At 38.9% G+C, this 24986-nt stretch overlaps 2 protein-coding genes across 2 annotated transcripts; both read left to right on the top strand.

The window, feature by feature from the left end:
* Window positions 1-444: 444 nt before the first annotated feature.
* Window positions 445-2823, top strand: LOC113738631 (uncharacterized). The gene has a single exon (XM_027265871.1). The coding sequence runs from the start codon at window positions 445-447 to the stop codon at window positions 2821-2823; it is 2379 nt and encodes a 792-aa protein (XP_027121672.1).
* A 9875-nt stretch (window positions 2824-12698) lies between these two features.
* On the top strand, window positions 12699-13604 carry LOC140009967 (uncharacterized). Its single transcript, XM_072056319.1, has 2 exons — window positions 12699-12994; window positions 13154-13604. The coding sequence occupies exons 1-2, from the start codon at window positions 12699-12701 to the stop codon at window positions 13602-13604; spliced, it is 747 nt and encodes a 248-aa protein (XP_071912420.1).
* Window positions 13605-24986: the final 11382 nt, after the last annotated feature.

Raw genomic sequence — 24986 nt, 5'->3', positions numbered from 1 at the left:
TAAAGTTATTTTAAAATTAGAGATAATTTTTAAACATATAATACAATCCAAATAAGATTCAATATAGGTAAAATTCAAGTGACCTTTAACTCATTAATTTTCTTAATTAAGTACGCCACATAGAAGTAAGAAACAATTCTGATTAAAATAACTAATCTAATATATATATATATCCAATTCTCTTCCTTATCTATCACAGACACCTTTTTCCTAGCCAAAAAATTAACCAATAATGTCATTTTAAGAGTATCCTTTATCAACCAACTAGTTCCTTGCATAACCACCACTGAGGGTATAATACCCCAACTTCTTGATCCTAATGCCCTCCTACCCTTTTCCAAAAAAATTAAAGATAAACTAACTAATTCTATTTTGCAGAAACATGGCAGGTGGAGGAGACTCATCATCATACCATCCATAAAAGAAACAAACAAGCAGCTGTTTATGGCAGTGAAGTTGGACATGTCTAAAGCCTACGACCGTGTGGAATGGAGGTTTCTAGAGTCCATTATGCAGAAGATGGGATTTCATCATAAATGGTGCAACTGGATTATGGAGTGTGTGAGAACGGTTTCCTTTTCATTCAATATTAATGGTGAGGTCAAGGAGTATGTGACACCTACCAGAGGTATTAGACAAGGGGACCCTCTTTCTCCTTACTTGTTTCTTCTTTGCTCCGAAGGATTTTCCAACCTCATTCGGCAGGCAGCAGCTTCCAGGAAAATTTCTGGTTTAAAGATAAGTAGAAATGGTCCAAGTATTACACACCTCTTCTTCGCAGACGACTCCTTAATCTTTTGCAAAGCAACTAAGGATCAAGCAATGGAACTGATGAGGGTGTTGCAGGAATATGCATTGGGGTCTGGTCAAGTGATCAATCTGGAAAAGTCGTCCATTCTTTTTAGTAAGAATGTAAGGATACAGCTGAAGCAAGAGATTTGTCAAGCTATGGGGAACATGCAAAGTGTTACCCAAGGGAAATATCTTGGCCTACCAATGGTAGTATCAAGATCAAAACAGCAGCTATTTGGCTATGTCAAGTCTAATGTACAACAAAGAATGAGTAGGTGGACAAATAGGTTACTGAGTACAGCAGGTAAGGAAATCTTACTTAAATCTATAGCTCTAGCTATGCCAACGTACACCATGTCCTGCTTTAAGCTCCCATCCAGATTATGTAAGGAACTGAGCTCATTATTGTCAAATTTCTGGTGGGGAGAGTCTAACGGGAAGAATAAGGTTCATTGGTGCTCCTGGAGGAAGCTTACGCTAAGCAAGAATAAGGGAGGACTAGGCTTCAAAGATTTGATGGCTTTCAATGTAGCTCTTCTCGGCAAACAGGTTTGGAGATTGATAACCCAACCTAATTTATTAATCAGTCAAGTTATGAGGGCTAAATATTTCCCAAGGATGTCTATTTTTCGATGCAAAGTCCCTAACAATGCTTCTTGGCTATGGAGGAGTCTTATGGGAGCCAGAGGTTTGGTGGAACAAGGAACAAGAAGAAGGATTGGAAATGGCAACACTACCAACATTTGGGATGATGGCTGGATTCCAGGGAATAGAGACGGCAGAGTGACTACCAGAACAGCTAGAGACAATGGCCTCCAGAAAGTTCACGAGCTGATACACCATAAATCATGGAATTCTAATCTGGTTTTCAAGCATTTCAATACCCTAGAGGCTGAAAGGATCCTGAATATTCCTATAAGTCTAGCAGGGAAGGAAGATAGTCACTTTTGGATTTATGGGACTGATGGAAACTATTCGGTAAAATCGGGGTATAAATTACTGGTTAACTGTGCAGAAGTTAGTCTCAATGGAAACAACACAGAGGGTTCGACAAGCTGGGAGGACCAAACCCAGAAGACATGGAAGGATTTGTGGAGACTAAAGGTGAAACACAAACTGAAGGTCTTCCTTTGGAAATGCCTAAATGATGCACTCCCAGTGAAAGATCTGATATACGGTAGACTTAAAGTTGGGGATCCCATTTGCAATAGATGTGGAGAGGATAGGGAAACTATCGAACATATGCTTTTGAACTGCCGCGAATCTAAAATGATTTGGAAGTTAGCCCCTGTCCACTGGAATGGAATTTTGGAACACCATGGGAGTTTCCGTAGATGGTGGTTATCAATCTTGGAAGCCAAGCACAAAACAGAAGGTTGGTTACGTATTTCTTTGTCTGTCAATATTCTTTGGCAAATTTGGAAAGCTAGGAATGAAATGGAATTCAATGGTAAGGAAAAACAGCCTTCGAAGATAGTACAGAGGGCACATCAGGAATGGTTAGAATTGGTAGAACTTGATACAAAGGAATGTGGAATGAGTACAAACGAAACAGCAACCCTCCATGCACCCATACCGCAGTTACATTCAGCATTTGGGACACTGGAAGTGACGGTAGGGGCAACTTCGACCATGAACAATCACAACATGGGTATTGGAATTGTTATTAAGCAGCCTGATCAAAGATTACACAGAGGGTGGGCACTTCGAGCAAGAAGTTCTGGTTCATCACTGCTGGATGATGCTAATGCACTTAAGCTGGCCATGTGTAAGATTGGCTCTATGCCAGTCCGGACACACATCAGCGAAGTGCAGTTCCAAGTGCAAAACCCACAACTTCTCAGCCAAATTCGCACAAACAGCGTTGGTGACATTAGATTAGCTACTGTTGTGGATGACATTGTTCATTTGAGAGAGCTGTTTCCTTTGTGCTCCTTTTGTTTAATTAAAAAGGATAAGACTCAACTAAGCTCCAAGCTTAGCATTCATGCCTTGGGCATTATTTTTGATGAGGAACATTGGTTTCCTTAGTGGTAGCTTTGCTACTTGTAAAGTTCAATCGAGCCTTTGCTCGCACTTGTACAGCTTTTGTCTAGTAATACAATCATCTACCGTTTCGAAAAAAAAAAAAAGCAGCTGTTTATTTGACGGATACTATAATTGGGAGCAAACCTCTGATGGAGAACTAAACAACAATCAAACTATCAAGTTGTTGGCTTGTTGCCAAACTTTCTAAAGCAGCAACTATGTTTGCAAACCTACATTTTAGGATGGCAACCGGATGCGTTTCAAAGCCTACTGACAAGTGACTAATTTACGCTATATTTGAATGATATTTTATGCTATTTTAGTCATTTTGACAATATTATAGGAAGAAAATGGATCATTTGAGCTATAATTGGTGTAAAATACTCTTAAGTGATTAAATGAGGTTTTTGTCACTTTTTACTTGCATTTTGTCCATAATTTGTATAGAAGTTGGAAATATACTTCGTTTGGATGAAGAGGAAGTTGATAGCTTTGACACATCTTCATATTTCGGCTATAACTTGAGCTACAATGATTGGATTGATATGATTCTTGAATCATTTTGAAGATAAGAGATAGCTATACAAATCTTGTGAAGACATCGAAATCCAGTTTGAAGGTTTTCCTTGTCAAAAAACCGAATTACAGTAGCCAATTTCTATTGGTCGAAGCTGAAACAAGGCTATGAGCAGTCAAGGGTATTTCTGTCATTTTTTCACCTACACAAATCGAAATGAGGTGATTCTTGATGCATTGGAAAGCTAACTCAAAGTGCTATAAGTTTCATGTTTTGGTCAAGAGTTAATTCAGCTTCTATCATCAAGAACAGTTTAATTGAAGTTGAGGCAGAATTGGAGCAACATTGAAGACTAGACGGAAATTGCTAAGAATGGTAGGGGAGAAATCCGGCCGGATTCTGGTCAGAAATGGCTGCTCTCCACTTGTATAACTTGTTTCCTCCTCTAATAATTCACAGCTATTGATGGACGTGTGACAACAACTTTGCAGCTGTAAAAGTGATGTTTGAAGCCTCATTTCTTGACTAAATCATCTATAAATAGCCATGGACTTGCAAGGACAATGAGAGCTTGGAGAGTGCAAGAAATATCACAAAAATGTAGTTATTATATTTTCTTAGTGTTAGATTAGTATAGTATAGAATAGTTTAACTAGTAATTCATTCTTCTTATTTATTAGCTAGGCAAAGATGAAGAAGGAGATGAAGATGGAGGAGATGAACTCATGTGACAAGGGTTACATTTCCTTTCTAACTCTTTATCTTTTGTACTTGATTCTAAGTTTAGTTAATATACAAGTTATGGATTTATATGTTATTATGTGTTTCTAAAGTTTATGCCTTGGTTTGGTTGAACTTTCTATAATTGTTAATGTTTATTATTTGGCTATTTGATGCCATTATTTTGAGCAAATTATTTAGCACTTTAGCTCTTTAAATCATGATTAACTTGGTACCATTAATTGTGATTATCTAAAGGTGTTGTTTCTTCAATAAAAATTGAGATTTAACAATAGTTCAAGAAGTACGAAATCTAGGGAGTACACTCACGAGAGTAGAGGTGCACCTTTGTGGCTTTGGTGATTTATTTCATGTAATTTCATAGAGGTAATTAACTTGTAGCTAATTCATAACCACGAGAGTAGGTATGGATTAGTTATAAGTATAGTTGATTCACTACGAGAGTAGGTTTCACATGCATAAGGAAATTACGCCATAGTTAGCGAAGATAGTAGCAATCAATGATCCAAAAATAGCATTTGCATGAGTAGTTAGGAATACCATAATCTAAGGAGTTTTCATTTGTTATTATCTTGCATAAGTTTAGCATAGTTTTATTTCTTTTAATTCATTGATCGTCTAAATAATAGAGAAGCTTTAGTAGTTTCGATAATTGTCCAATCTTCCTCGTGAGATCGACCCGATATATGCCCTAAACTATTAATTCGACCTGTATACTTGCAGTCATACGGGTATAAATTGGATTTAAACTTGTGCTTATATTAAAATCCCGTCAAGTTTTTGGCGCCGTTGCAGGGGAAGATTTATGGCAATATCGGCGTGAAGAACAACTTTATTAGTTTGGACATTTTATTAGTTTTCTAGTGTGTTAATTAAGTTTAGTTTGTTGTGTGTTTGTCGAGTTAGTCTTGAATGTTATTTTTCTTTTATTTTAGTGTTTATTGTGTGTATGTGTTTTATCACCTATTCTTCTTACTAATCTTACTCTTAAGTTGTTTAAAAGTAATTTTAGGTAATGAGGAGGGTAGGTCAATATGAAAAACAATGCTTCAGAAGCGGAAGATCGGCAATGGATGGTTACTACGTGCAAAACTCCTTAAATAGAGGTAACCAAGAAAATACCGAAGGTATGTCATTTGAAGATGGTTTGAGCTGCTTAAGGGCAAAACTTGATGTCATCACGTTATAAATTCAATGGAACACCATTAAGCATGAGATTGAGCAAAAGAAGAATGTTAACATTGTTAATTCTAACCATATTATTTGTGACTTGTGTGGAAGTTATCATGCTACATTGTGGAATAATAACCATATTATTTGTGACTTGTGTGGAAGTTATCATGCTATTTATACATATAGGCAAGCGCAAAATATGGATTATTATAATGAATTTGGGCATTGCAATCCTTATCTTGATCAATATAGTCCTAATTGGGGCAATTCTTGTGCTTATGGTTGGAATAATCAATGTGCATATAGTGATTCTCCATGTTTTTATGATTACCAATCCGAATGTGTCCACTATGAATTAAAACCATCTTGAAAATTAGAAATAGAAAGGTTGGCTAATGCACCTTTACCTCGGGAATTAGAAAGTGAACCATTAACTAATGATTCTAATACATCTTGGAAGCTAGCTGTAGAAAATTCTTCTAATCAATTTGATTTAGCCATAGAAAAGCTAGCTAATGCGATTCCCGATCGTTTTGATAGGGTTGAGGAAAGATTAGATGAATTAACCGCTCACTTTTGTAGAATACAAGAACAATTACATGTATTGTGTGAAGCTATTTCTTCTAATAAAATACAAAATGACCCTAGCATGAATGGTGGGAATGTTGCATGTGACAACGGATTATATTTTGATCAAAATGATGAATCTAATTTGAGTTTCAATGAAGAAATATTCGTTTCACATGACAGTATATTTGGAGCTAACCTTGAACCTCAAGCGGTGAGCCTTAACGGCACATTGATAACCCCTCTTGAGGATTGTGTTGAAGATATAGGTTCTAAAAGTATTATTGCCCAAGAACCCCTCATGGCATCTCCTTTGGTGAGTACTCAAGTGATGCACATCCAAGATAATATCTATGACTCACTTGAGTTAGGTAAATTTCTTCCACCTCTCATATCATTAGAACACGTGGCTCTAGTTATTAAACCACCTTTTAATGATCCACCACGACCTAAAATGGTAGATTATTCGTTAACTAAACCTCCTTGATATTGAGGTTATATAGTCAAGCTAATGACTATAAAGAAGCGCTTGTTGGGAGGCAACCCAATGATTTTTTGTTTTTAGTAGGTTTTAGTTGTTTAACTAGTGTTTTTGTGTGTTTTATAGGTGGCAATGGCAAGGGTTCATGCAAATTGTTTCAAGTGCACAAGAGCACAGAATGAAGCAAAAAGGGAGTTTTCATGTTCATTTGATGCATTTGATGCATTTAAAGTGATTTATGCTAAAGTTATATTGATGCATGATTTCATGTTTCTAAGTGCATTTGGTTGAGAAAAGTACATTTTTATGGTTTAAAGTGAATTTTTCTTAAAGAACATGAAATCAGTTGAAAATCAAGTGAGTGCGGAAACTTGATCAAGCAGAAAACTGGTTGAAAAACTACAAAAATCAGAAATTTTTGCAGCAAATCCGGCCACAAATCTGGCCAAATATTGGCCAGATTAACGGCTGGATTGACAGGGGAGGCGAAACAAAAAAAATTTTGCTCACTGCCTTGAATCCGGCCGGATTCTGGCAGCTCGTCAGCTTCAAGAGCTCATTTCTTCTTTCCTTCCGTCTTCAACCTACACACACACTCACACCTAAAACACACACTACTCACTAAAATCACTTTTTTCACCATCTAATTTTCAAACTAACTTCACCAAAACACTTCCCTTTACCTCTAAAGATGATTTCATAGCTTAAACTTCTTCAAAAACAAGATTTAATTCAGATTTGAGTTTGGCAAGAACAAAGGTTTCAAATTTTTGAACTTTCCATTTGAGGGCGAATTAGAGTGAGATTTTTAGGGGTTTCTTCACCTTTTGCATCCATAATCATCAACCAACAAGTTTGAGATAACAAATCTTCACCAAATTTCGTCATTTGAATTTTGCCATTTTTCACTTTTTTCTAATTTTTGGGCAATTTCGAATTTCTTCATTTTGTGAAGTTTGGTGCTTCCCATTGTGTTTATTAAGGTTATTGATAATTATTGATGATGGTTAACTCATGGGATTGTGATTATTTGGTGAATTTAGCAATTTTTAGCTAATTTTGAGGATTAATGAGACTTGTTAATTATTAGCTAATTTCTTAAGTTAATTGGATTGAAGAAAATTTTATGAGATAGATGGATTGCTCTAGAATATTTACATGCTAAGTTTAGGCTTAATTTGACTTATCTCTTGATTTTTGGCATGTTTATTCTAGAATTTTTGGCGAAAGGTGAATTAATGACCTTTTAAAGTCTAAAACTCATGGTTAAAGTGCTATTTAGTATTTAATTATGCTTAGGTCATTAAGATGGGAGTGAGTTGTGTATTTGCTTAATTGCCTCCTCTAATTATTTGGACATTATATGCTTAAATGTTTCATTTTGGGAAATTATAAGAACACTTGTTGTTGATAATCGATTTTGATACTTACTTATGGTGTTGATTGCTACTTATTATGTAAGTAAATTAATGAGTTTGTCTCTTTAAAGATAAAGGTAAATGCAACCAAGTGTTCGTTATCCTTTATTTAATAATGTACCTATTAATTGAAATTAATGTTTAATAATTTTATTTAGTTACAATGGCTCGCACTAAGAAAGTGGGGGTGAAATTTTCACCTCCCAAGAGAAAAGGAGAAGCCTCTATGTCTACTTCTAGACCACCGCGTATGAAAAGAAAAGCAAGTAGACGACTTGTGCTTGAAGACAAACTATTATCCGAGGAGAAGACTCAACAACAAGTAGAGCAAGAAGAGGAACAAGAGAAGCAAATCCCATATGATAGGTCGCACTTCACTTTCGCCGAAAATGAAGCTTGGTATAATTCTAGGAGGGGAGCTAAGGTGTTGGTGGAGAACGATGTCACTCCGGATGTTGAGGAGGTCTACCATCTCAAGGCCTACTTTGCTAAATTGGGATGAGAGAATTTCTTCAACCTCCCAAACATTTATTATGAAGAGCTTGTCCGTGAATTTTATACAAATATGGAGGGCAAGCAATCTTTTCACTTTGACATGGAAGTAATTACAAGTATGGTGCGAGGAACCAAAGTCCGAATCAATAGAGCTCATTTGCAAAACTTTCTTCAAGTTTTTGATGTTGGATATAAGGTTGATTTGAAGAAAGCATTTAAATCTCGCGATTTGGACTCTTGGAACATGCTAGAGGCACTTGTACATTTGGGAGTTAAGTACAAGTCTACTCATAAAATGGGAAGATATTCCGTGTTGATTTCCTCATTTCCAGAGTCTCATCGTTTCTCATCTACTTGTTTGCCTCCAATATAATTCCAAGAGCAAGTGGTACCAATGAAGAGCGCACAAGCAATATCTATTTTTTGGACAAAATGGAGCATGGCTTAGGCAACATCCAAGGCATTCCATTGGGAAGTATTATCACTGATAAGAGTTTATTTTACGTATTTTTAAGTACATTTTATTAGTTAATTTTGGTTTGATTATTCAGTTTTATAACTAAAATAACTAGGTTTTGGTAAAAATATACAACTTTTGTAAAAGTGGCTAATATGTCATTTCTATTGATTTTAATGGTAAAAACTTCATTTTCTTGCAGGTTAATGATCCAATCACCAAAGGATGTCAAATGAGGTAAAAAGTAGATAATTGGTGATGAATTCAAGTGGTAAAAAAGAGAAATGAAGTGAAAAACGTTTAAATGAAGAAGTGTGGTTCAAGACAGTTTTGACACTCTTTGGTATTTCGACTATATCTGGAGCTACATTTATCGGATTGAGATGATCTTTATACCATTTTAAAGCTAAGAAAGAGACCGACAATTGGTCGAAAACATCGAAATCCAATTCTACTGTTTTCATGGACAAAAAGTAGGAATACAGAAACTGCATTTTGTGGTCGAAAATCGAAACAGGGGTTTGACCAGGTGATAGTATTTTGATAATATCTCAGACTACAAAGCTCCAATTTGGATGATTCTTAAAGCATTGTAAAACTAACTCAAAGGGCTACAACTTTTGTGTTTTACACAAAAGCTAATTCGGCCTCCATCATAGAGAAAATAGCAGTTGAAGTGAGGGCAATTTTACAGAGTTAAAAACGCGAGTTGACAAAACTTGGGTTGAAGCCGCATTTTGTGTAGGCGCGTTTTGTAGCCGAAATTCTGCAATTTGTTCAGCTATTTCTCTTGTGTTCAGACTACTTTCCAGCTATAAGTTTCAAGGGAATTCGGTACACATGCTTCAGAAGACAAAAGGGCAAACAATATGGCTTATTTTCAAGTCAAAAATCTTGGTTATTAACTATCTTAACAAATCTAAGATTTGGGAATCAAAAGGTGGAATTTGACTTGGAAAAATCGAGCTCTTGAGCAGTTTTTATGCAGAGACATTGGGAGATGTCTGGACATCCATATGTAGCCAAATTTTCTGATAGCAAATTCTCTCTAGCTAGCAAATATTTAGAATAGAGAGACATACGGGAGAAACTTGGAGTGCAGAGATGTAGCTCTTGCACTTTCTGAGTAGTATGATAGTTTAGTTTAGAATAGTGTAGCTCTTCCATTCTTGTATATTAGATAGATTAGGATGAAAATGGAGATGAAGAAAGAGAAGTTGAAACTTATGTGATAAGGGTTATCTCTTTTTCAACTCTTTATCTTTTGTATTGGATTCTAAGTTTAGTTGATATGCAAGTTCTGGATTTTATGTTCAATATGTATCTCTAAAGTTTATGCCTTGGGTTTGGTTGAACTTTTTATGATTGTTAGTGTTTATTATTTGGCTATTTGATTGCTATTATTTGAGCAAGTTATTTAGCACTTTAGCTCTTTAAATCATGATTAATTTGGTACCATTGATTGTGATTATCTAAGATGTTGTTTCTGCAATGAAAATTGAGATTTAACACTGGTTTAAGAAGTGCTAAACATAGGGAGTACACTCACGAGAGTAGAGGTGCACCTATGTGGTTTTAGTGATTCATTTCATGTAATTTCATTGAAGAAATGAACTTGTAACTAATTTCATAACTATGAGAATAGGTATGGATTAGTTATAAGTATAATTGATTCACTACGAAAGTAGGATTCAAATGCATAAGGAAATTACACCATAACTAGCCTAGATGTAGTACTCAATGATCCAAATATAGCACTTGCATGAGTAGTTAGGGATACCACAACCTAAGGAGCTTTTATTTGTTATTTTGTATAATTTCAGTAGGTTAAATTTGTTATAATTCATTGATAGTCTAAATAATAGAGAAGTTTTAGTAATATCGGTAATTGTTCACTCTTCGTTGTGGGATCGACCCGATATATACCCTAAACTACTAGTTGACCTGTATACTTGCAGTGAACGGGTGTAATTCAGTTTTTTTTTTACTTGTACATATGTAAAATACCGGTCAAGTTTTTGGCGCCGTTGCCGGGGACATGGCTTAGCATAATTCTAGGAGGGGAGCTAAGGTGTTGGTGGAGAAGGATGTCACTCCGGATGTTGAGGAGGTCTACCATCTCAAGGCCTACTTTGCTAAATTGGGATGGGAGAATTTCTTCAATCTTCCAAACATTTATTATGAAGAGATTGTCCGTGAATTTTATACAAATGTGGAGGGCAAGCAATCTTTTCACTTTGACATGGAAGTAATTACAAGTATGGTGCGAGGAACCAAAGTCCGAATCAATAGAGCTCATTTGCAAAGCTTTCTTCAAGTTTTTGACATTGGATTTAAGGTTGATTTGAAGAAAGCATTTAAACCTCGCGATTTGGAGTTGATAGGGCAATAATTGAATGTTTATTCATTGGTATTTGGTCTTAATTTTGGTCATTTATTGTGCAAAACACTGGATTTCTGCTCAAATTTGGTATTTGTGTGGTTTGCAGGCGAGTGGTGTTAAAAAGTGAAAAGAAGAGGCAAATTCCAGAAGATTAGGCATTCTCTGGCGTACCTACGCTAGACAAGATAGAGCTGCGTGAAAAAGACAGACCGCGGGTCCTATCCCTGGAATTACCACCTTTCTTTGGAAACAAATTCTGAACATGCGTGGAATTGATTCAAGTCAAAGATAACTTTTGCCAACAATCCAATGAGGGAATTAAGGAAACAATTCATTTGAGAAACAACCTCTTATTTCGGCTAGCAAAAAGGACGGCGGCAACACTACAAATAGGAGGATTGCAATAGACTAGGGATCTTATCATCTGTCTTGGACTTTTCTCTTTGTTTTTTTTTTCTTTTTCCTCTTGAACGCAAGTTGTAAGTCGGCGGCCGAATCTTTTTACTCCTTCTTCAATTAACGAAACTCCATGGAAACTGTGAATCGCATGAACAGCATGAGATCAGGCTAAGTTCTTTTATCTAGTTGAGAAGTAATCAAGGGTCGGAACACAAACAATTGTGAGATCGTTTTTATTATTCTAAGTTCTACGTTTGTGGGTATTTAATTATTCTTTGTTTGAATTGTTTGTTATTGTTTAGATGTATTGAATTAATGTGGCCAGTTGTTCAATTGTCTAAATAATATACCGCTAATTAGGACAAGGGTGCGTATCACTTGAATGTCTTAAATTAGTGGCAAACGGTACTAATTTCACTGCCTTGCAAGCAGTCTAATCTGGGCCGTAGGAATAATTAATCTAATTTAAATGAACCCACATGTGTATTTGTTAACTAGAATTGGGTCTCTCTAATTCCTAAAGCTGTAATTAGATTAAATCTTTCGAGCGTTTCTGGGGTTATCTATTTTACAAGAGGGTAGTTTACGAGCGTCTCTGGACTACCATATAATTAAGGAGAGATTGGGAGTTTGGTGGTTGCTAAATTGCTAGAACCAATTTATTTGTGAACGTGCGAAATATCCCTTGTATCTATGATCAATTGTGTGAACCGGTGCCGAGATTATCTCCTTAACTAGGTTGTGTCAATAAATTGTTTATTTCATTCTTGAGTTATTGTATTTATTGTGATTGTTCATTTAGTCATTTTAAGTCTTTAATTTGTTTCATTTATCTCTCTCTTTTCCAACAATCCCCCAATTATCTGTGTGTGATAAATCTACCAATTCCCTGTGGAGACGACCCTACTCACTACTATACTCATTCAGTTTTGGGAGTAGGTATCATTATAAATTTTATCTTTGATAGTTTGACAGCCACCAAATTTTGGCGCCGTTGCCGGGGACCTGGTGCTTGAAGTGATTTATTGCACAGGCTAGTGTAGCCTTGTTTTATGCCTCGATCTTCTCGTATAGGAAGACTCGAGTTTGACCCAGAAATCGAGAAAATCGCCAGGAGGTTGACAAAGGAGACAAAGTTGCAAAAGCAACAAGCCTCAACGGCACAACCATCTGAACTTGAGCAAAACTTTCACTTTGGTGATTCACCAGTCCAACTGAAAACAAATTTGCTTGGATCCAACAAAACAATGGCAGCCCAAAGAACCTTGAGGGAGCTTGCGACCCCTAATGTTAACCAACAGCCTCTGTGCATCACATACACTGACACAGAGGAGGCTTTTGAGCTGAAATCTGGTTTAATTCACTTGTTACCTACCTTTCGTGGTATTGCAGGTGAGGACCCACACAAGCACTTGAAAGAATTTCATGTGGTGTGTTCGACCATGAGACCTCAGGGGGTCACCGAGGAACAAATCAAGTTGTGTGCCTTCCCGTTTTCCTTAGCGAATATGGCTAAGGACTGGTTGTTCTACTTGCCATCGGGGTCCATCACTACATGGGAAGCATTAAAACGATAATTTTTGGAAAAGTTCTTCCCAGCCCCCAGGGCCGCCAATATCAGGAAGGAGATATGTTGAGTGAGGCAAGCAAATGGAGAGACTCTTTACGAATATTGAGAGCGGTTCAAACAATTGTGTGCCAGTTGCCCACACCATCAAATTCCTGACCAACTGTTGATCCAATATTTCTACGAGGGACTTCTACCCATGGATAGGAGCATGATCGATGCAGCTAGTGGAGGAGCCCTAGCGAACAAGACGACAGATGAAGCGAAACTACTGATATCGAACATGGCTGAAAATTCTCAACAATTTGGAGTCCGATCTGAGGACATGACTAGGAGAGTCAACGAGGTGAATCATTCTAACTTGGCAAATAAGTTGACTGAACTTACGGCTCTGGTTCGTCAGATGACAGTAGGGCAAGTACAGGCAGTGAAAGTATATGGGATATGTGCTGCGTCTGAACATGCGATCGACATGTGCCCGACCCTTCAAGAAGACCCATACGAGCAAGCTAGTGCCATGGGGGGTATGTCTGGATCTTCTCAAAGGAGAAATGATCCCTATGTGCCCACATACAACCCAGGGTGACGGAACCACCCCAATTTTAGCTATGCTCAGAAACCTTCAGGTTTCCAACAACCATTCCAGCAAAGACAACCTGTCCAACAACCACCCACATCTGATTCGAGTATGTCCCTGAAAGACATGGTTAAATCACTGGCTAACAGCACTTGTCAAATGCGGCAGGACCAACAGAGATTTCAGCAGGAGCAACAAAAATTTCAGCAGGACCAACACAGAATGCAACAAGATCACTAGAGGTTTTAACAAGAGACACGCGCAAGCATTAGGACCTTGGAGGCACAAATGTCACAATTGGCATCTTCATTGAGCAGCTTCGAAAATGGTAAAGGGAAGCTACCGTCTCAAGTAATTTTCAATCCAAAGGAGAATGCAAGCGCAATGTTTTTACGAAGTGGGAAGGAGGTGCAATCCTCCAAATTGGAGGCAATAGGAGATGGAGGTGGACAAGTGCCCGAGAAACCTGAGAAAGAGGAGGTAAACACCACGCCGCCCGTTCCTAAGACTTTTGACATAAACCCTCATTTTCCTGGCAGGTTCGCTAAGGCGAAGAAATAGGAGTCGGAGAAGGAGATTTTGGACACCTTCCGAAAAGTGAAAATCAACATCCCACTGCTAGAAGTAATTAAGCAATTGCCGAAGTATGCAAGGTTTCTGAAAGGGTTGTGCACTAACCGGAACAAGCTGAATCTCCAAGACAAGGTAAGGGTAGGTGAGAACGTGTCGGTAGTCCTCCAAAGGAAGTTGCCACAAAAGTGCAAGGATCCAGGTATGTTCACTATACCATGTATCATAGGCCAAAAAAAGATAGAGAAGGGTATGCTTGACCTAGGTGCCTCTATTAATATTATGCCCTTGTCTATATTTAAAACTTTGAACTTAGGACCTCTAAAAGATACAAGAGTGGTGATTCAACTAGCGGATAGATCCAATGTTTACTCCGAGGGTGTAGTTGAAGATGTCTTGGTGAAAGTTAATGAGTTTATCTTCCCTGCTGATTTTTACATTGTTGACATGAATGATGAAACCTCTGTTAACTCGGCTGTACTCCTTCTGGGCAGATCATTTATGAGTACGGCTAGAACCAAGATAGATGTGCATGAGGGCACCCTGTCTGTAGAGTTTGACGGGGAAACAATTACATTTAATATTTTTGATACAATGAAGTACCCGAATGATACTGAGTCTGTTAACTATGTTGGTATAACTAATTCCATTGTCCAAGATCACCTTGAGCAGAATTTTATGGAGGACAGGCTGGAATTCGTGCTACAGCAAAGCAAGACGAATGCAGACGTGAAAAGTGAGGATGAGGAGGACACTATAGAAGCCATTATGTCACTGCACTCGCTTCCCGCGCTTCCCGACAGGTCAGTAGACTCATTCCTACCATTGCCTACTTCTAATGAAAGAATTTTACCTTCTGTGGAACAGGTACCCGAGTTGGAATTGAAGGAGTTGCCGAAGCATTTGAAGTATGCCTACCTTGGAGATCACGACACCCTGCTGGTTATCATCGCAAATTATTTGACCGCGGTACAAGAGGATAAACTCCTAAGGGTTTTGCGGGAGTATAAATCAGCGATCGGATGGACGTTGGCAGATATTAAAGGTATCAATCCATCCGTGTGCATGCATCATATTCTCCTTGAACCAGAGGCACAATCGGTGAGGGAACGACATAGAAAGCTCAATCCGGCCATGAAGGAGGTGGTGATGAAAGAGATTCTCAAGCTTTTAGAGTTAGGAATAATTTTTCCTATCTCCGATAGTGAATGGGTGAGTCCAGTTCATGTCGTCCCTAAGAAGACCGGCATCACCCTTGTGAGGAATGAGAAGAACGAGTTGGTGCCAATGAGACTCCAAAATGGATGGAGAATGTGTATCGACTTAAGAAAATTGAATGCGACAACAAGGAAAGATCACTTCCCATTACCATTCATAGATGAGATGCTTGAAAGGTTGGCAGGTAAGTGTTACTTTTGTTTTCTAGATGGCAACTCTGGGTACTATCAGATCACGGTTACCCAAGAAGACCAACACAAAACAACTTTCATTTGCCCTTTTGGCACTTTTGCCTACCGTCGTATGCCTTTTGGATTGTGTAATGCTCCAGGGACCTTTCAAAGATGCATGATGAGTATTTTCTCTGATATGATTGAAAATTGCATTGAAATATTCATGGATGACTTCACAGTTTATGGTGATTCTTTTGATCAATGCTTGCATCATCTAACCAAAGTTTTACAGCGGTACATTGAAACGAATTTGATCCTCAATTATGAAAAGTGTCATTTTATGGTCAAGGAGGGTATTGTTTTGGGCCATGTTGTCTCATCTCGGGGTATTGAGGTCGACAAGGCAAAAATCGATTTGATTACTAACTTGCCTTACCCTACTAATGTCAAAGAGATTCGTAGTTTTCTTGGTCATGCAGGGTTCTACAGACGTTTCATAAAGGACTTCGTGGGAAGTGTAGTCACGTCATCTACAATACTTCAAAAACGCTGTCGTCAGCACAATATAACTACACTACCACTGAGAAGGAGCTTTTAGCCATTGTTTTTGCTTTTAAGAAATTTAGATCATATTTGTTGGGATCAAAAGTAACGATTTTCTCTGACCATACAGTTTTGAAATACCTTTTGGCAAAGAAAGAGTCCAAACCAAGGCTTATTCGTTGGGTACTCCTTCTGCAGGAGTTTGACTAGGAGATCAAAGATCGGAAGGGGGTGGATAACTCAGTAGCAGACTATTTAAGTCGATTGATTAGAGACGAAGAAGGAGTGCCCATATCTGAGGTATTTCCAAATGAACATTTGTTTCAACTTAGAGGTGAGGAACCCTGGTATGCTGATATTGTCAACTTTTTGGTCAGTCATAAATTTTCAAGTGGTATGAGTAAGAGTAAGAAGGATAAAATTATCCAAGATTCTCGATATTATATTTGGGATGAGCCCGATTTATGGAAAATAGGTTCCGGCCAAATTATTCGGCGATGTGTCTCATAAGAGGAAATTTCCTCTATACTCACTCATTGCCATAGTTATGCTTGTGGAAGGCACTTTGGCCCTAAGAGAACTGCTAGGAAAGTACTTGACTGTGAATTTTATTGGCAAATCTTGTTTCGTGATGCTTACTTATTTTGTAAAAGATGTAAAAACTGCCAAAAGTTCGGGAATTTATCTCACCAGGATGAAATGCCCCAGGTTCCTATGTTATTCTGTGAAATTTTTTATGTCTGGGGTATGGATTTCATGGGACCGTTTTCTAGTTCTTTTGGTTGTCTTTATATCCTTTTAGCTGTCGACTATGTGTCAAAATGGGTAGAAGCAAAGGCTACCTGGACTAATGATTCACGAGTTGTTGCAAGATTTCTCAAATCCCATATTTTTAGTAGGTATGGAGTACCAAGAGCAATCATTAGTGACCAGGGAACTCACTTCTGCAATCGCACCATTGAAGCATTGATGCGTAAGTATGGAGTTCACCATCGAGTTAGTACAACCTACCACCCGCAAACTAACGGGCAAGCTGAGATCTCTAATCGAGAGGTCAAGAGTATCCTGGAGAAAATGGTCAACCCAAGTCATAAGGATTGGAGTACCCGATTGGATGATGCACTATGGGCGTACCACACAGCATATAAGACACCAATCGGAATGTCTCCGTATAGGCTGGTTTTGGTAAAATATGTTATCTACCTGTGGCTATTGGACATCGGGCATTCTGGGCAGTTAAGCAGTGCAATTTGAACGTGGATAGAGATGGAAAGGAAAGGAGAGTCCAACTTCAGGAGTTGGAGGAAATCCGTTTGGACGCCTACGACAATGCCCGACTGTACAAAGAGCGCACAAAATCTTTCCATGATCGACTAGTGCGCACTAAGCATTTCTCTATGGGGCAGAAGGTGCTTCTATTTAACTTACGGTTGAAATTCATGTCAGGTAAGTTGCGGTCCCGGTGGATTGGACCGTATGTTGTTGTCAATGTGTTTCCCAATGGTGCGGTTGAGATTAGAAGCCTAGAGACTGACAAGAGTTTTAAGATGAATGGCCATCGTCTCAAGCCATTTTTGGATATTTCAGAAATTGGTATTGTGGAGGAGGTCTATCTGCTTGACCCCAGTTCTAATTAAGTGTTGATCTCCCCATCGTCTGGCCACAGACGTTAAATAGAGGCGCTGCTTGGGAGGCAACCCAAGAGTTTCATCTTTTAGTCATCTTTTGAGTTTTTATTCCTTATTTGTGTGTTTTAAATCAAGTTATTAGGATTCCTATTGATGAACGACCTGTATTGTAGGCTTTGGGTGTGCTCGGTACAGTTTTGCATTAGGTTGGGAGCACAAATTCGGGAGCAGATGACTTGATGTTACATAGCGTGCCCGTGCCTTGTATTGACATTTGGATCAGCTGGTGAATAAAGGACTTATACTTTCAAGGCGTGCCCACGCTCTACAGGTACGCGCCAGTTGACCACTTCCAAGCAATTGATGACTAGATGACTTTCGTTTCCACAGTATGCCCACGCCACACAGCATCTCGAGTTGGTCATGCTCCCAGACATTGGTCAGACGACTCTCCACTACAAGGCGTGCCCACGCTATCCTAACCATGCCCAACGAATGCCAACAATGGTCCCTATTTCCCTTTTCCTTTTCTCACTTTTCTTATTCTTTTCCTTGTCTTTTCTTTTTTTGGTCTTCCTTAGTCTACCCCAGACATTGACCCACGCTCCATATCGCCGCCACCCAACTTCCAACCAACGCCCGCTGCCATCGCACACCCCGCCGCAGCCGACAACCACCACTGCGCCGCCCGTCCAGATCGCGCTACCCACGGTCTCCACTGCTGCTGTCCCCTCTCTCTCTCTCATTTTCGCTCGGCGCGCCGTCATCCTCAACGCGATCACCACTCGCGCACCGCACTGCCGCCCTGCTCACCTGCCCCTTCGCGCACGCCGCCGTCGCGACCCAACCGCCCACGCCGCCTCAACGTACCCCACCAACTGAGGGCCACCATCGCGACCGACTTGCCTTCTAGCGCACGGTCGTCACTCGCCGTGCCCATTCACCCCAGTGTTCTTCAGTGGTACCCCACTTCCTCTCTCTTGTTGCCGTTTTGTGACTCAGATCTGGGATTTTTTTCTGGCTAAATTTTTCCATTTTATGGGTTGACATAACGGTTGGTTTATTGGGTAACATTTGATTGCTGACCACGATTTGGGGGACCTCGTATCTATTTTTTTCCATTGGTTATATCTGTCTTGGTGTCACTTGTGGGTCTGGTGGATCTAATATTTGATACTTGTGGGTTGGTGACTCATCCATTGGTTGGGGATAGTTGCCTGTTGACTGCTATTTTGGGATTTCTCGACTGCCTTTCCTTACTTTTATTTGTCACAGGCACGCTAGTGGGCGCTCTGGTGTCTATCAGTGCTTTATTTGTTAACTGTTGACTATGGGTAGTGTGTTTGTGGTCTCCTGTCTCCATTTGGTATTTCTTTATCAATTTGTGTCTTTGGGATTGCCAAATTTACCCCCATGGCTCCAAAGAAAGCTGCTATATCTGGGGCATCGAGCTCCAATCCTCGTAAGAGGTGGGCCCCGGTCCAACCCCCTACTAGGTCCCGTTTGGGACTGTCCAGGAATACTTTGTCTCCTGCAGCGCGTGAACTCATTGGTGATCCGGCCATTCGCCCCATGCAAGTGCTTCCACCCTCCAACTCTTGACCGGTAGAATATTGCTCGGGAGGTGGAGCAGTTGTTTACTGCCATCGGATGGGGTAAGTTTCTGGTTATTGACTGCCCAGCGTATGAGGAGCTCTGCTATGAGTTCTACGCCACCTTCGAGTTTGAGAGGTCCGCTGATCTCGCCTTGGATTCATCGGGGGTCATCAAGTATCGGCTGAGGGGCGCCCCACAGGCCCACTCGATCAATGAATTCAATTTGATGTTGGGCTTTGTGAGTGAGGTCACCATCGCCTCTAGCGCTTATATCAACAGCGCTTGCGACTACACCTAACATTTTGCCAATAATTACATTGAGATTTGGCGGGAGTAGTCTACTGACAGGCAACTCTACGACCCGAGTCAGTCAAAGGCCTCGTATCTTAAGGATTCGGTGCTGAAGGTCATTCACCGGTTTCTGGCCTATAACTTCTCGGGTCGGAAGGATTCTTCCGGCACTCTGGCCAAGGCGGAGTTCTATTTCCTCTGGTGCATGCATAATAAGGTTCAAGTAAATTTTGGGTGCTGGATGGCTTCTCAATTACAGTCCGTTCTTAGTAATCGCCATAAGCCCTTGATTATGGGCTCTCTCATCACTTATTTGGCCATTCGCTTGGGAGTCCTCGATCTCGATAAGGAGCATAAGCTTACCTTGGCTCGCGAGCTTGAGCCTTTGGACCTGCGTAGCCTTGAGCGGATGGGGGTCATTGGCAAAGTGGGGAACGTTTATCAGTTCACATCTCCTGGGGAGGGTATTCCCCAGCCACGAGTTCCTTCCACGGCACCAGAGGAAGCCCAGGCGGGTCCTTCCTCCTCCGCTGCTCCGTCGTCTTGGGACACCCAGTTCCGTCACCTACAGGACTCAGTTACTGACTTGGGTGCCCGGGTAGAGCACCTGGATGGCCGTCTCGCAGCCCTGTAGGTTTTCGCCCGTATCCAGACGGAGAATCAGGCAGCCTTCTACGCCTACATTGGCTTTCAGCCTCCCCACCCTCCTCCTCCATAGTGCTCTCGTGCCTTCGTGGCCCTCAGGGAAGCCCCTGTCCCTTTCTTGTTATCTTTTTTTTTCTTGCTCCATTGAGGACAATGTAAAATTCTGGTGTGGGGGGGAGTAGTTTTAGCTTTGGCCTTTTAGGTCTGATAGATAGTTTTAACTCTTTAGGTTTGTTATTTAAAAAAAAAATCAGAAAAGAGAACAAAAAGAATAGGTGTGGATTCAGTTGAAAATGCCTAGAACTTGATGCTATGATGATGATTGCAATTACTCTAAAAGCATGAGCAGTGTTATTATGTGGTTAAATGTCTTATTTTCTTGATAATGGAATTAAATGAAGAAATTTGCAAGATTTGATTGTTAATACCTTGTTGTGAGCTGTTGAGCTATTGAACACTGTATTGATAAATGCTCGATTTTCTTTCTTTGAGTGCTATCACACATGATTTGATTGTTCTAGAACTTGCTTTGTTGTGCATGTCGAGATCATATCCCGGAGTTTGATACATTAAAATGATAAAGGCACTTAGGTTCGCCATTTTTAACTTTCTAAAAATCAATCCTAGTCAGATCTTCCCTAGTTAACCATTGTTGAGCCTGGATTTTTTTTTCTTTGTTTACAAACTCATTTTGTCACCCCTAAACCTCTCGCGTTCAAACCCTCTTTGTTTCCACCCCGTGTCAAAGGAATGCCTTGATTTCAATGCATGATGATTTCGAATTGGGTTGAAAGGAGACAATTGAAGTTAGCAAGTGTGTTTATATGTAGTTGTGCGTTTTAAAAAAAAAAAGAAAAGAAAACTATGGGTTCTAAGGCGTGCCCACGCCTTCCAACCATTGCAAGAGAAAAATCAAAAAAAAAAGAGAGAAAGAAGGAAAAAGAAAATAAAATGAAATAAAATATGTAAGAGTGCTTTTGTCCAGGTGCGTTGTGTTGAGGTAATTGGGTGAAATCCTTAGGTGTGCTTGCACTTGTTATCTTTTGAGATATTTATGAGTACGCTTTAGAAAGATCATTCGAATGAAGAAGGAAATTAGAATTCGTGCAGTGGGATCAGTGGTATTTCCTTTGACACAATGAGCCTAAACTACCTATTTGATCCAACCCGTGCCTAAACTCCATTACAACCCGCATCAAGACCCTTTGATTTTTGTATTAAATTTGGCTTAAGTGGTGGAGATGTGATATATTAGCAAGCATATGGTAATATATCCCACGCCAGACAAGGTAGAGTTTCGTGAAAAAAAGGGACCGCGGGTCCTATCCCTGGAATTACCACCTTTCTTTGGAAACAAATTCTGAACGAGCGTGGAATTGATTCAAGTCAAAGATGACTTTTGGCAACAATCAAAGGAGGGAATTAAGGAAACAATTCGTTTGAGAAACAACCTCTTATTTCGGCTAGCAAAAAGGACGGCAGCAACACTACAAATAGGAGGATTGCAATAGACTAGGGATCTTATCATCTGTCTTGGACTTTTCTCTTTGTTTTTTTTTTCTTTTTCCTCTTGAACGCAAGTTGTAAGTCGGCGGCCGAATCTTTTTACTCCTTCTTCAATTAACGAAACTCCGTGAAAACTGTGAATCGCATGAACATCATGAGATTAGGCTAAGTTCTTTTATCTAGTTGAGGAGTAATCAGGGGTTGGAACACAAACAATTGTGAGATCGTTTTTATTATTCTAAGTTCTACGTTTGTAGGTATTTAATTATTCTTTGTTTGAATTGCTTGTTATTGTTTAGATATATTGAATTAATGTGGCCAGTTGTTCAGTTGTCTAAATAATATGCCTCCAATTAGGACAGGGGTGCGTATCACTTGAATGTCTTAAATTAGTGGCAAACGGTACCAATTTTAATGCCTCACAAGCAGTCTAATCTGGGTCGTAGGAATAATTAATCCAGTTTAAATGAACCCGCATGTGTGTTTGTTAACTAGAATTGGGTCTCTCTAATTCCTAAATGTGTGATTAGATTAAATCTTTCGAGCATCTCTGGGGTTATCTATTTTACAAGAGGGTAGTTTACGAGCGTCTCTGGACTACCATATAATTAAGGAGAGATTGGGAGTTTGGCGGTTGCTAAATTGTTAGAACCAATTTATTTGTGAACGTGTGAAGTATCCCTGGTATCTATGATCAATTGTGAGAATCGGTGCCGAGATTATCTCCTTGACTAGGTTGTGTCAATAAATTATTTATTTCATTCTTGAGTTATTGCATTTATTGTGATTGTTCATTTAGTAATATTAAGTCTTTAATTTGTTTCATTTATCTCTCTCTCTTCCAAAAATCCCCCAATTATCTGTGTGTGATAAATCTATCAGTTCCCTGTGGAGACGACCCTACTCACTACTATACTCATTCAGTTTTGGGAGTAGGTATCATTATAAATTTTATCTTTGGTAGTTTGACAGCCACCAGGACTCTTGGAACATGCTAGAGGCACTTGTACATTTGAGAGTTGAGTACAAGTCTACTCGTAAAACGGGAAGATATTCTGTGTTGACTTTCTCATTTCCGGAGTCTCATCGTTTTCTCATCTATTTGTTTGCCTCCAATATAATTTCAAGAGCAAGTGGTACCAATGAAGCGCGCACAAGCGACATCTATTTCTTGGACAAAATGGAGCATGACTTAAGCAACATCCAAGGCATTCCATTGGGAAGCATTATCACCAACCACATGTGGGTTGTAGTTCGAAGTAATGATGTCAAACATGCATTCCCTTACGCTCGCTTTTTGACCTTGGTGTTTCAAAGGGATGGAGTTGATTTCTCTAATGCTATCCTTATATGCCTCAAGAAGAAGGGCATCTTTACATTGGATTTTTGCAAATTTCTTTTGAAGATCAAAGACGTGGGTGGTCTTTCAACTCAAGGAGATGCTCAAAGTGACATTCGGCAAGAGGAAGAAGCTGAAATTGCACGTATTGAAGAAGCTCGAGGGGTTGAGACAACTCCCCACTCGGTCTCAACTGATCCGTCCTCCTCACGTCGTCCATCATCACCTCAAGACAATCGGTCTTTTCTCAAAAAGATGATGGATAAACTATGTTGTATTGAGGCCGAAGTGAAGAAGAGTAGACAAGAGAATAAACAGAATTCCGAGCGTCTTCGTCGCATTGAGGCTAAACTTGGCATTGAAGCTCCACTGACTCCACCTTCTTCACCTGACCAAGTGGCTACTTGAGGGAGTGCTCGTCACCATCACCACCATTCATTTTCCCAACCTTGCATGTTTAATTTAGCATTGCCGCTAGTTTTTTTTTTATTTTGGTGGTTTTCCTTAGTGCTTTTGATGTTTACATTTTAGTGGTTTTTCTTTTTTCTTTTGTATGAACTCATCCAAGTGATCTTCACTTATGTTGTGGTTAAGTGTTTCAAGACTTTTTAAAGTTGAAAATTCATCACTTGACCATGGATTTGGATAGCGCAAGTTAATTAGGGGAGTACTACTTTCTCTTACTTTCGTTATTTTTCCTTTCTCACATTGAGGACAATGTGAAGTTTAAGTGTGGGGGGGGGGGGAATAATTGGCTTGCTATTTTATGCCATGTGATGATATTTTGAGGACTTAAATGCATTAGAAATATTGGAATTGTGCTTGGAAATATTGCAATGTGGATAATTTTCTTGAAATTGGGTTTGTTGGCAAGGGGTTTCATCTAGTTACAAGGAAAAACTCTGTCAAAATTTTCCTAAAATCTTTTCCAATATTTCACTATGGTCCAAAAGTTCTTCAAATTTTTGTACTTTTATTTAAAAAAGGGCCAAATTGTTCCAACTTTAAGTGTCTAATTCTTCCACTTGTTGAAACTTTATATGTATTTTGGGAAGATTTAGTCCTTATTTGACTTGGAAATGGTTATTATGCAATTATAATTTTTGCATTTTAGAAAATATATCTAGTAAAGTAGGAAAAATTATACTTATAATTTTGCATGTTTAATGAGATTTCTCCTCTTTACTTAAATTTGCAAATAAGTGATTGATATAGTCAATAAAAACTATACTTTTTCTTTGATTATTCTTATATATTTGCTTCGAGAGAATGCCTATTTATTGTCTTATACTTTAAAAAGAAAAAAGAGAAAAAAAGAATAATAAGAGTTTTTTGTTCTATTCCAATGATTCATGTACCGAGTAACCGAGGGTTGCCATTTACAAATGTCGACATTCGTGTAAAAAGATGCTTGAATTAAGAGTATGCATAGCAACTTGACTACGTGAAATGTTGAGTAACTGAGGATTTTCATCTAAAAGTGTCGATTTTTGCGTCAAAAGGCATTTTCACTATTTGAGTAAAAATCAAGTATGAATAAATCCCTCTTAGTTAAAAATTTTGCGAAAAGAGATGATTTTGGGAGGAGGAAAGCTATAAATTGACTATGTGATTTGCTTATTTGTGAAATTAGGGTAGGATGAGAGATTAAATTTAACTTGTTAAAATTAGGATATAATTATCTTTCCTTTACTTGATATTATGAGTATTTAGTGTAATTTGAACAATTGTATAATGATTGCTTACCAAGTCATGAGTAATTAAATTTGAAAAAATGCATATATTGTTTTACCTCTTGAATCGTTGTAGTTGATTATATGTGAATTGTTTGAGGATAAATAATGATTCAAGTGTGGGGGAATTGACAAGTGACTAATTTACG

The sequence above is a fragment of the Coffea arabica genome, chromosome 6e (assembly GCF_036785885.1).
Source record: "Coffea arabica cultivar ET-39 chromosome 6e, Coffea Arabica ET-39 HiFi, whole genome shotgun sequence".
Taxonomy (NCBI): domain Eukaryota; kingdom Viridiplantae; phylum Streptophyta; class Magnoliopsida; order Gentianales; family Rubiaceae; genus Coffea; species Coffea arabica.
This window is presented reverse-complemented; position numbering and strand designations above follow the sequence as displayed.